Genomic DNA, 13,669 nt, shown 5'->3' on the forward strand with positions numbered 1-13,669 from the left:
GGAATTGTGCGATAGAGAAAGGTAAAGAGAATGACACGATTATTTACAAGGAAAGACCTTGATCCTTGCTAGGATCTCCGGCACAAAATCTTAGGAGGTGATAATGATCACCTGCCTTGATCATTTTATTAATATAAAATGATGATTACAGAGAGTACTTCAGTAAGGACAAGTGAAAAAGTTCATTGAGTAAGCTAAAAATAGGTAGAGTGTGTCGTGTGCGAGATACATGTGTCAATTTATAGTCTAAACTAGCTAACAAAATGTCTGATATTCCCGGGATCCTCTATGACCAGCTTTGTGAACGTTGTTTGACTTGGTATTCCGGGTCTTTAGCATAGTTGAGATGACTCTCTGTTGAGAATAAGTCTTTTCTTAACTATTTTTGCACACGTGTTAATTAAGAACGAAATATAACCGTTATAAATGTTAGTAAATAATAATAACGGTAATAGTTGGGATCCTGAGATAGTTGATGATCCTCCGAATATATGATAAGGTTTGAGGATCCTGAATGCTTTGAGGATCATGTCCCTAACAAGGCCCATTTATTATTATTTTTCTTTTTCGTTTAATTGTAATTAACTAAAAATAAAAGGTAAAAGAAATTAAAAAGGCATATAAATCGTTTCATATACTAAATGACCAATCATACAAATTTTAGAAACGATAAGAATCATATTTTAGAAACGATAAGAACCATGTTCGTAAAAATGAATTAACAGAGACTAAATTTGTGATTTTTGATAAACCGTAAGGACCATTTATATAATTTTATCCAAGAAAAATGTTCACCAAAATCCGAAATGATAACTTCGAAATCCAAGATCGTAAGTTTGAAATAGACATTTCATATATCATGGTCATTGTAAAATACATTAAAAAATGGTTATACAGTGATTGATGGTCATGGACATATTTTACGAATATTTTATGATTGGTTTTTTTTCCTTTTTTTTTTTTTGTTTTTTTTTGTTTTTTCTTGTGATTAACTTGTAAACAATGGTTGGGTAAATGCTTAAATTTAACATATATCTGCATGCATATATACAAGAAGATGAGATTGACTCATAGACATGAAGACATGATGATGATGATGATTATGATTATGATGATGATGGGATGCATGCATACATAGATGGCCATGGGAAGCAAATCTGTAAAAGGGAATCAAAGGAAAATAAGAGGTGGCCACCCCACCCCGACCTGCCCAAGATATGGTAAGTGCACATGATTTCACAACTTACATCACCTGTATCTCTTCTCAGGATTTTTGTGGCTCCCACCCCCTCCCCTTTCTTTCAATCCCTATGCGTATATTTTTCATATTGAAAATATTTTAGACAACTAATTTAAATAAATAATTATATTAAAAAATACATGTCAAACTCAAACCTAATGTCAATACCAATTTCATGTGTCCTTTTTTTTGTACTTTTGTACATTTTAACAGTTTATCCTAATGTAAAAGATCACAATTTATAAAACCAAAATCTAAAGTTTATAAATCAAGTCATTATTTTTCTTGATTTGGATAAATCACAACTTACCATGTGAATGATTTAGATAAACCCAAACTCTTAAAGAATCTTTTTGATTACAATGTAAACATCCAAGATTTTGGTGTTTTCTTTATTTGATTTTTTTTTATTTAAAATTGCCAATTTGCCCCCTTACACTATGCCCCTTGCTTGCCTTATAATCCAAAAATATTAAGAGGTGGAAGATCTTTGGACGAAGATCTTGCTTTGTGGGTTGTGTGGGTCTTTTCTTTCACATAAAAACATCTATCTTTCCTCATTTCCCTCATCAAGAAACCAAACCCACAAAACAAACCCATCTTTTTTGGTTAATTTCTTCATCATCTTCTTTGATTTGAGATCTGCAAATCTTGTTCTAATGGGTGTTGCAGCAGATTCACAGTTTCATGTTCTTGCTGTTGATGACAGCATCATTGATAGAAAACTGATTGAAAGACTACTCAAAACCTCATCTTTTCAAGGTACTAATTAATTCTTCCCCTTTTCATTCATCCAATTCGAATCGATTCAAATGGTTATGAATTCGAGACTCAATGTAAATAAATGTTGATGTGATTTCACTATTTCAGTTACGACTGTGGATTCTGGAAGTAAGGCTTTAGAATTTCTAGGATTACATGAAGAAGATGATGAAATTCATAACTTAAATCAACCCTCTGTATCTCCAAATATCAATCAGGTATGCATTTGAAGGATTCTTGATTGAATCTTTTACGTAATTGATTGTTTTTGAAAGGATTTGCCAACGAATTTGCAACTCTATTTTGCAGGAAGTGGAAGTCAATCTGATAATTACTGACTATTGTATGCCTGGAATGACAGGCTATGATTTGCTCAAAAAAGTTAAGGTATAAATCGATTTTATATTTATTTTGTATTCATTTACTTCGACTAAGTTTGTGATTTATCTCATATAATTAACAATTTTTATAAATATATCAATAATATGAGATGTAATTTGTTTAATGTTATTTATTTACTTATTTTACAGAAATCTTCATCCTTCAAAGATATACCGGTTGTTATTATGTCATCAGAAAACGTTCCTTCAAGGATTAGTAGGTAATAACTTTAATCTTGTAAAGTAAAAAAGAATACAAATATTTTATTTATATGTTATTTATTTAATAATATAAATTCTACTTGACAGATGTTTAGAAGAAGGAGCCGAAGAATTTTTCTTGAAACCTGTTAGATTATCAGATGTAAACAAATTGAAACCTCATATGATGAGAACCAAAATCAAAGAAATTGACCATATTGATCATCAATATAATCAAGAACACGAAAAACATCAAGAACAAAATGTATTGGAAACTAAAGAAGATGAATCGACACAACAATCCAATGGAAACAAGAGAAAATCCATGGAAGATGGAGATCTTACGAGACAAAACAAAACCCAAATTCAATGGTGGCCATACTGTAGATTTGACTGATTGCCAAATAGCTTCTTTTAATTTGACTTTTTTTTCAACTTTGACTTTGAATTACTTTTCTTTGACCCACCTTTTTTACTTTGAGGTTTGTAAAGAGCAATGAGAGATCAGCGCATCTCAAGATTATACATAGTTTTACTTGAAAATAGAATTTGTAACAAGATAACACTGTGTCAAGGTCAACGTTTATTGAGTCAAAGTCAACTTTTTTACATCTCGTTTACCTTCAAGTGAAGATTCATTGACAAAATGGATAAAGTCAAGATAGGAGCTAAATCGTGAAGGATTTGCATGTTCATGGTGAAAATGAGATGTTGAAGGTCATAACCTTATGGGAATTCTTCTTTCCAAAAAAAAACCTTATGGGAATTCCGTTGACTTTTTTTTTTGACAAACAACTTTGACATTGAAATGGTCAATCTTGTTCATCTTCGATTTAAGTGGGATTTAAGCACGATCAAAGATTGGAATTGTCAATTGCTATAAGTATAAGGTAACGGTATTGTGCGACATTGTGTTTAACGGGTTGGGATATTAATTTCAATTAATGTAATTACATATTTTTCAAGTTTCAAGATCTTTATATTACAAATCATTTTTATATAATGCAATGACACAACTGATGAAAAATTTAGTTTCTAGTTCGCACCAAATCTTTAAATGTGATGCAAATATGAAAATTTTAGTTTCGGTTCAGTTCTTGGTTCCTTGAACTTTTACTTTTTGGTTTCTTCGGCCGGAACCGATCTCATCCCAATACAAAGGAAATTAAATATAAAACCAAACCGGAATCATATAAGAACCAAATATATAAATTAGTTATGCTCTCAGTTTCTTGAATTTCTAATTTTCGGTTCCAGATCGGCCCTATATGAAAGGTATGTGATAATTCAAATAACTAATATATATATATATATATATATATATATAATTATTGTGGATTAAATTATGTATAACGGATAATAATATTAAATTAAGTATAACGGATAATAATACAGATGAGGGTATGAATACTATGAAATTTGAAAGAGAAAAACGTTTTCGGAGGTTGTATCAATTGTAAGAGCATTGGCGTAAAAGTTTTTTAAACAAAAGTTTTTTATCTAATAAGTCATTAAAAAGCTTTATACAAATTTATATGCATTGGAGGAAAAGTTTTTTCAATTTTCTTATCAAATTGTTACTGGAAAATCTAGTGAGCAAATACAATAAATCTTTATAAAGGCTTATGCATTGGAGATTCTCTAAGGATGGATCTCGAGAAATCGTGTGGACTGCCTACCGGAATCGCAAGAAATGATAAAGAAAAACGAGGAAGATATCGAAGCTAGAAGTTTTTGGAGGTATTTGGTATTCTTTCAAACAATTGAGGTATGTTCTTCCATTTAAGTTCGATATAATCATTTTAGTGTGTTGTTGTATACTATTAAACCATACTCTAATATACCCTATAAATTAATTATTTTACTAACCTTAATCTTAATCATTATATTATTTATTAGGTTTAAACCTGTGGAAACCACGATTAAGAAAGGAAAACATTTTTTATGGTTCCAAATCGTAACGACTAATCAAAGATTTGCAAAAAAAAATTATTAATATATAAAGATAGATATTTTATCTGTAAATTTATAACGCCTAATTAAATTAAGTATAAACAATTGTATGTATATCCGATCCTATTATAGATATTTGATAAAATCTTGATTTTGTACAATATAATAAAAAATTGAATAGAGTGAAAAAAAACACACACAATAATTATGAAAATGACATTATTATATGGAAAATAAAAAATGAGGGTAATATAAGAATGAAATAGTGAATGGCTGGAATGGACATGGCCGGCAATGGTAATAGAATGAATTTTAACAGGAATTCTTTATATTAAATGTATATATAATGTATAACTTTACGATTATTCCATACATTATTTTAATCACAAAGATTAGTTGCATATTTAGCAACGTACTTTGTTATTTTTACTAATTTATGCAATGCATTTTGTTTTTATCAATATATAATTTACTACTTTCATTTCCTAATTGCCACATAACCATATCCACATCTTTAATTTTTGTCCTTCATTACATTAATAACCCTTTTTTTTTGCAAATATATAATTTTATGAGATCTTTTACATAATCAAACATTCAACATCAGGTATCAACTTCAAATAGTACAACACGTGCTTAATCACCAACACCAGCAAGCATAGATACAACAGAATAGATAGCAACATTTGAAATTGGTTTGTGCTACAACATGATAATTGGTAAAATTAGGACAAGAGTGAAATAGTAATAGCAGAGTACATACATACACAAAGATGACATTGTAGCATAAAATTCATTCATTAGCTTATGGCATACATACATAAAACATAGTGGCATTCTTTTTTATGGTCTGGAACAGTCTAATTTCAGTAAGTAAGCCATCAAACACTCATAAAAGCAAGATGACTACACGTATTTATATAATCAATCTGCTTATGAGTTGCGAAGAACTCACTTAAGAAATTTCTCACACATTGTATGCAATGTAACGTCTGTAGTATCACTGATACTAAAGAATAGAACATTACACTTCCTTACTACATTACACTTTCTCGATTAAAACTTTGCCAAACAAAAATAATTGAATTACTTAGGATTATCTAAAAATATATTGTTGATTTTGTTTTCATTCAAGGGGAATGTCGAAAAACCAAATCCTCGTATCAAATTCTAATAATATAACGGCTTATAAAAGAGCTTAAACAATCATTGTAACAAACTATTCAATTGAACATAGCTAACGATGAATCAACTATATAATAAAATAATAAAACACTCAGATTATATATATGTTTTTCAAACAAAAAATTGAGAATTCCAGATCCACTATCATAAAACTATTCAATTGAACATAGCTTATATTTTTTTAATTTACTTTTCATACGACCAATTTATTTTGTCTGCCTGTTGCCTCCATAGATCAAAAACTTATGTTTTTTAATTTTGAAAATATATACATAATGCATGTTGGTGATGCAATGAAAGTGGAAAAGAAAAGCCAAATTCATATTCAAAAAAATCACAACCACATCTTTAACGGTGAAGAAATGATAGCTAGAAACATAGGTGAAACGTGAAATTACATACAACGTAAAATTAAATCAAATGGAAGAACATATTAACTATGTAAGCGCTGTAAAAAAACTAATTAGGTTAACAAACGAATCGTTAAATAAAATAAAATAAAATAAATGATAAAAATGATAAAAACAAAATATAAATGAAAAATATATATCAAAAAATTAGTTAATAAGTCTTTCAAAAAAAATAGTCATATTTAAGGTAAAAGAAAGTTAGGTCAATACATAACCATTAAGTGTATTTAAGATATAAGAGATGTGGCCTAATAAATAAAAAGTTAAATTTAGACTAGAGCCATCATTTTATTAGGTTTTATAGGTTTGAGTTATGTGATAGGTTAAATTTGACTTCAAACCAAAAAGCAGTAAATTGAAGGAATTTTGGATTGTATAATTTTTTGGTATGAACTTCTTGAGATAACCAAATTAAGGGTTGGGTTTTGATGATTAAAGTTGAGCACAAAATTGAACACAACTAATTTGAGAAACTTAAAAGTTGAGCACAAAATTGAATACAACATCTGAGATCCCCCATTAAAAAATTTCAAATTTTATGTAGAAATACATATAAAAAATAATTAACCACATAAGGCAAAATGAAACAGAAAATGAAGAAAATAATTAGCATCCACAAACAACGATTACTACTATATAAAAGGATATAATTTCTGAGAATAAAATTCATAAATAGCGACATATCTTTCGGTTTGTTTATTTTAGTTATTTAGTTAAAGCATTTTGACTTTCCAAGTTACTACGTATTTAATAATATCTTGATTTAATATGACAATATAAACAATTTTGCAAGTAAATCATTTAAAGTCAACAACTAATAATAAACTAATTATATTATGTATTGTAGAGATCATTAGTATATTTTGTTTATTTTCAATGATATATTTTGTAAATAGTTTAATATTATCATCTTAAACAAGAATATTAATTAGAAAAATGAGAAAAATAAAATTTTTAATCTAATCATATGAATATATGATATTTTCTTTTTTGAAAATAGTCAAAATACACCTTCAAGAAGTTATTCGCTTATTTTACGGCTTTATCCAAACATAACGCCAAAAGCCCAAAAACAAACAAACGTAAAACCCTTTCCCTCTTTATTTTAATGCAGAAGTTCTTCCGCAAAAGGCTTTTAGGAAGGTTTCTTGGAAAAGATCGAAACAAAAGGAGCGAATTCCACTAACAAACGCTACACAAATTGGCGTTACTGAGGTAATTTGATCGATCTCTAGCAAAAAAAATTCCCCTTATCTGATGTACTTGTCGGTTCTTTCTGCTGATCGCATGCAAACAACGACAGCAACTCTGTGTGTTCTTATCCATAATTTTCTTATTAATAGATCACATCAATTTTTTTGATATGATCTTCATAGGAACCTAATTTCCCTGCTGCTAGTTGATGTTGTTGCTGTGATTATGTTTCTTATTGTAATTTTGGAGCAGATCATTAAACCCTAGAATTTGATGTATCAATGTTGTAAGGAACAGGGTAAATATCAAATTTCATGCTTTGGCCTTAATTATTATGAATCCGAATTCATTTACATATTTGTGCTATATGTTGTTAATTTATACAATTACTTCTCTTGCCCCCTTGGTGTTTTTCTGTAAGAAAAAGGATCATGCATATCAGTGAAATTGATCTTATAGCTTGTAGAAGAACTATAATTTGATATATGTTATAAAAAATGCCACCAACATTATCCTATTCGTAGGAATCAAAATTAGGTTTACTGTAGTTACCAATGCTTTTAGAAGATTTGAAGTTAAAATAAATTTGGGATCTCAATACTCTTTTCAGAGCACTTCTTATCCATTATTTGAAATTTAAAGTGCACTTCTTATCTAATAATGTATTTGGCTTCAATACTCTTTTCAGTTAAAGCTTTTAGACATTGGCAAAGTTGAGCATCAACATCAACAACCCTTAGTTCTTACCACAGAAAATTATCTAATTGCAATATAGAAGAAAGATGTCTAGTGGAGAAGTCAAAAAGGTTTCACCCCAAGATTTACAACTGGTATGCTCTTGAGCTTGATCTTTGCTTTCAGCTAGCTTTGAATTTGTTTTTAAGCAATAGCTGTGACCTCAAATGGTGGGAGGATACAATAGTAATTGTTCATCTTTGTGTGGAGATTTGTTTCCAATGACTTTTCTTATTTAATATTATCAGGTACAAAATCTTATAGAAAGATGTCTCCAGCTTTATATGAGCCAAAAGGAAGTTGTTAGCACACTACTACATCAAGCCAAAATAGAACCTAGTTTTACTGAACTTGGTAAATAGTAAATACTAAATACACAGTCATCATCTTTTAATCTTTCTACAAATTTCCACATTTTGATTTTATTCATGTAACACATTTTTCATGTTTCAGTTTGGCAGAAACTCGAAGAAGAAAATCAAGATTTTTTCAAAGCTTATCACCTGAGATTAATAGTAAAAGATCAAATAATGAAATTCAATAAATTACTCCAGACACAAGCTGACCTCATGCATCAAATGTCAACTTCAGTTCCTGTCTCCAACAGATCTCATGTTCCTCTATGTAAACCTTTTTTTCTTTTTTGAAGTTTATATTTTATGATATAATTTCATAATATTAATATATCATCTTTGTTTTACACTTACAGTGCACCAAAATCCTTCATGCTACACCCAAGATAATACTACACAAACACAACAAGGTATGAAGCTAGAGAACATGAACATGCAGCAGTCAACTGTTGGTCAACTGTCTGTACTGATGACTCAGAATTCAAATATGGGAATTATGCAAGGAATGAAATCAGAATCTGGGTATACAGATGCATCTTCTTTTCTGTATAATCCTGCAAATAATGTTGAAGAAAGACACCCTGTAATGGCAGATGTACATGTCCCTATTCCTTCCTTTATTTCTGAAGAATCCAATCCAAAGCATGTGATTGTGAATGAATCAATGGATTCATCATCTTTTGGATTTTTGGGACAAATTCCAAGAAGCTTTAGCCTATCAGATTTGACAGCAGACTTCTCCATTAGTTCAGGTACTTTTATTATTATTATTATTATTATTATTATTATTATGACATTCTACTTTGAAAAAACCTAGGATTTGTCAAATCCTATAATAATATATGACATTTTGTTTCAGATATATTGGACAACTATGCTAAGTCACCCTACCTAGCACCTGACACAGACTTCTTGAATCCTCATGGGAATGGAGGCATCCAACAAGGTATTTTGATTTTTTTGGAATTTAAAAAATATATATATATCTAAAAATAAATATATATATATATATATATATATATATATATATATATATATATATATAAAATAAAAAATCACTTGTCAGGAGACAGTAAAAGGTTGGACACTATATCAGAAGGCTTGAGTTATGAAGGATTTGGCAGTGATTGATATATTCATAATCATTATTACTTAATGATCATGGTACTATTTCCAGCTATTAACTATATATATACATATAATTGTAATATAATGTTAGTGAAATATATTAATTATAAGTTCCAAATAAGAAAAAGGTACAAAAAGAAAGGGACTCGCTTTCGATCTTAGTCTGTGCAAAAGACGAGAATGCCCTTATTATTATCATTAAATATAGCCCTAAAATTGAAAAGAGTTGATATTTTACTGATTACAGGTCGATGTTTAGCCCAAGAAAACAGAGCTTTTGGTAAATAATTTAATGGAATTCGGACATATCAACTCTCAAATAATGTTGATGATGGTTGTTTTATAGAGCTTGATGATTTGTTATTCATAGTGTTAGATTTATTTTGATGTTTCTATTTTTTTCTTTTTGTGTGTGTTTTGTTTGTTTTGTAGAGGCTGATGATTTGTTATTCATGGTGTTTTAAAATATGAATTTTAGGTGTAAATGATTCCTGACACGTGTTCTGATTTATAGTTACTTTGTTTTTGTGCAATGAGAGAAGACATTCCACTTTTTGATGTCTTCTTGGTTACTTTAAATGGTAAAAAAGTAAATTTTTCATAAATGGAAAAATCAAGACTAGTTTGTGAGGTAAAAAAGTATAATGTCCTAATAAGAAAAAAAAATTGAAACTACAATGCTCTGTTTTGGTGGATTTTTTGAAGTACAATGCCTTAGTAGGCAAAAAATTACAAGTACCATACTCATAGAAAGAAATGAAAATAGGAAGCTACAATACACAAATAAATGAAAGTATGTTGATATCTATTGCATTTAACCATCCTTTAGAGAGTATCGTCAATCTATGTGCATGTATTTATCCATGAGACTGATGACATTCAAAGAAGAAAATTGATATATAATAATAGAATTTCTGCAAAAAGGTTATTTTTCCAACAACCCTAAATCATTAAGGAAAAGCAAAAATAAAGAAATAGTTCCATTATAATCCAACAAAATGTCATTTTCCCTCAAACCCTAATTTGTTTCTTGAACTAGTGTTGTCAAAATGTGAAATGAAATGAAATTTGAAATATTCAGAATAGATAAATTGACACACATGAATATGAATATGAAATTTGAAGGCATGAGATGAATATGAGCAGAAATTGCATGACCAATGATCACTAGTTAAGTATCAACACATGAATATGAATATGAAAATGAAATTTTAATCGTTAGTTTTTTTTTTTTTTTTTTTGAACAACAAATCTAATCTACTCCTAAACTATTCTTTAAATTTTACCTACGTTCATAATCGGACTTGAACCTTCAACATCAAGAAGGGAGGACAACACCTGATGGGCTAGAAAGCCCTTTGATTTTTAAATCGTTAGTTTGGTGTTGTTGTTATTATTATTTTTTTATTTTTTTTTATTTATTATTTTTTTTTAAGTTACTCTCAAATTACTATTATATTTTTCTTTTGGATACTCACCCAAATAACTTTTACCAATGTGTTTAAAATTTATATTTTTTCATAAAAAAAATAAGATAGAGAATCCATGCCTAAATCGAAAATGCAAATTTCCAACTTGGTCATTTATGTAAAATATTGTAAAAACTGGACTTTTTAAATATCTTTTTTAAAAAAAGATGGTTGTTGGTGCGAAGATATGTATTTTTTTTATTGTTATTATATTAGACTATATTGATTCTGTCATATTGTATTTTTAAAATTCTAGATATCATTAGCAAACTTTTTTTTAGCTCGAATATCCGCATAGTGTGGTTTTGTTTTTTGGTTTTCATCTCTTATGTGAACCAATCTTTTTTAAAAAGTATTGACTAATTGGTCGAACTTATAAATCTTTTTATTACGGAAGTGATTTATACATAATATTTTTATGCAAACACAACAAATTATTTTTAGAGGAGTTGCACAATATGTATAAAAAACATATTATTATTGTGTATGAATGTCAAATTTTGCATACAAATCGCTTTCCTTTCTATTATGTGCACTGACATATTTTGAACAATTATTTTTAACATTTTAGGTCATCTGCAATACATACTATGAAGGGCTTCGTGGTCTAGGGGCTACGACAATGGTTCGTGCACACCAGCCAGACGGACCTTCGTGGTCGTGCTCTATGGTAATGTCAACCACGGATTAAATCATTTTTGACCATTTGACCTTTTCTTTCAACGACTATTTTAGTTTTTATTTTTTAATTAATTTTTACCTATACAAATACCACTACAAACCTTATATTTCACACAATTCTTTTCTCTTTCTATTCACATTCATACGTCTGTGTTGTTCTTTCAATAACCATGGCTCCCAAAATGATGAGTTGGTTGGAAGAGGAATAAGAGAAGTTAACACTAGCATGAGTGTCAGTTTCCGAAGACGAAGATAGTCAAACATGTAGAGATTTTTGGGTAACAGTTCAAAGCGTTTCTATGGTTTAATGGGTTCTACAAGTCGAAATCTCGACGAAATATGTTCGAAATGGCATGATATGAGGGTATATTATTGCGGGTTCAATGGAATTTACAACCTTGTTATAAATAATGTGCACAGAGGCGATATCGATCTGATTAATGTGGTCATTGATCAATATGAAAACAAAAACCACAAACGTTTCGCACATCTCAAAGCTTTGGAAAAAGTTGAAGAATTCCCTAAATTGGAATAACATTGTTTAAAAAAAAAGATTAAGGGTAGTTCTTTGTGTCTGAATTTTTTTATGTTTTCTTCTATTTTATTTTAAATTCTGTTTTTTTTTTAAAGTTAATGTAATGTTTTTTTTTTAATTTAATAAAAACCTAGTTTAAAAATATATGTGTTTATTGTATTTTTTTAATTAAATTTAATTAAAAAACTGATATAAGGTAGTGTATTAGGTCATCCATTATACCCACCACTAACCACTATAATGGTGGGTGTCACATTATCACCACTAAAAGCTTGGGATACTTACCACTATATCCCTCTTATTATTTTATTATTAAAATAAAAAATATATATTTTTTAATTAGTTAAATTGTAGAGAGAGGTGGAGAAAGATAGAGAGAAATAAAGAGAGAATCAAATTGATTGGCTGTGGTGTTTCGTGCTCTCCACCACAAATGACCACTAAATAGTTCCACCACTATCCACCACTAACACCTTGGGATGGTGTTCACATTTGTGGTTAGTGGCCACTAAGGGTGTGCGTGGTGCGGTTTGTTGCGGTTTAGAGCCAAAACCGCAAACCACACCGCACATGCGGTTTGAGTTATTTAGAAACCGCAAACCGCACCGCGAACGTTCAAAACCGCATTATGCGGTGCGGTTTGGTGCGGGCGGTTTATGCGGTTTACATGCGATTTTGCGGTTTGAGTAATTATTTACATTAAATTTAATGACAATACTATCATTGTCGTCACTAACGGCTCACTAAGTGGTCATTAAGAAATTTAGTGGTCATAGAATTGTGGTCATTAACTACTTATGAATATACATAAGTTAAGAAAACATAGTGTATAAAATAATGGTCATTGAATGTTAGTTGAAAATGAATTTGAGACAAAAAATATGGTCACTCCATTAAATTTTGCATTAAATTTTGGATTAATTAATATTAAATTTCAAAAACTTAAGATAATGTCACTAATTTAGGACATGTCAAATTATTTTCGAATATATATATATATATATATATATATATATATATATATATATATATATATATATATATATATATATATATATATATATATATATATAATCATTAATTGATTTTATCAATGTGGTGCGGTTTAAATCGCAATTTTGTAATCGTAAACCGCAAACCGCACCGCATAATGCGGTTTAACAAAAATACAAACCGCAAACCGCACCGCGAGTGTTTTAAACCGCGTTATGCGGTGCGGGCGGTTTATGCGGTTTGTGCGGTTTATTGCACACCCTTAGTGGCCACATAGACCACTAACCCTCTCGTGATGACCATACCAGATGGTCTTAGTGGTAGGTATCCTATGAGTTTAGTGATAGAATGTGGTGATGAGTGACACTTACTACTATAATGGTTACTATAATGGTTACTATAATGGTTTGTGATGAGTATTGTTAATCACCTTAAGAACCTAGACACCAA

General features: G+C 29.4%; 1 protein-coding gene and 1 pseudogene across 3 annotated transcripts; both read left to right on the forward strand.

The window, feature by feature from the left end:
- Positions 1-1,703: 1,703 nt before the first annotated feature.
- On the forward strand, positions 1,704-3,548 carry LOC145111702 (two-component response regulator ARR8-like; annotated as a pseudogene). The gene is made up of 5 exons (XR_013710344.1): positions 1,704-2,002; positions 2,111-2,220; positions 2,312-2,389; positions 2,533-2,603; positions 2,692-3,548. The product of XR_013710344.1 is annotated as a two-component response regulator ARR8-like (transcript).
- A 3,635-nt stretch (positions 3,549-7,183) lies between these two features.
- LOC145111804 (histidine-tRNA ligase) lies at positions 7,184-10,052 on the forward strand. Of its 2 annotated transcripts, XM_079048055.1 has the most exons (8): positions 7,184-7,346; positions 8,014-8,155; positions 8,309-8,414; positions 8,514-8,684; positions 8,770-9,165; positions 9,273-9,359; positions 9,480-9,577; positions 9,789-10,052. In XM_079048055.1, the coding sequence occupies exons 2-7, from the start codon at positions 8,108-8,110 to the stop codon at positions 9,542-9,544; spliced, it is 873 nt and encodes a 290-aa protein (XP_078904181.1). In that variant the 5' UTR covers positions 7,184-7,346; positions 8,014-8,107; the 3' UTR covers positions 9,545-9,577; positions 9,789-10,052. The 2 variants fall into 2 exon arrangements, with proteins under 2 accessions (XP_078904181.1, XP_078904182.1); XM_079048056.1 differs by lacking the exon at positions 9,480-9,577.
- The last annotated feature ends 3,617 nt before the right edge of the window (positions 10,053-13,669 follow it).

Source organism: Lactuca virosa, chromosome 5 (assembly GCF_052849685.1).
Source record: "Lactuca virosa cultivar CGN04683 chromosome 5, Lactuca_virosa_CGN04683_v6, whole genome shotgun sequence".
NCBI classification, from domain to species: Eukaryota; Viridiplantae; Streptophyta; class Magnoliopsida; order Asterales; family Asteraceae; genus Lactuca; species Lactuca virosa.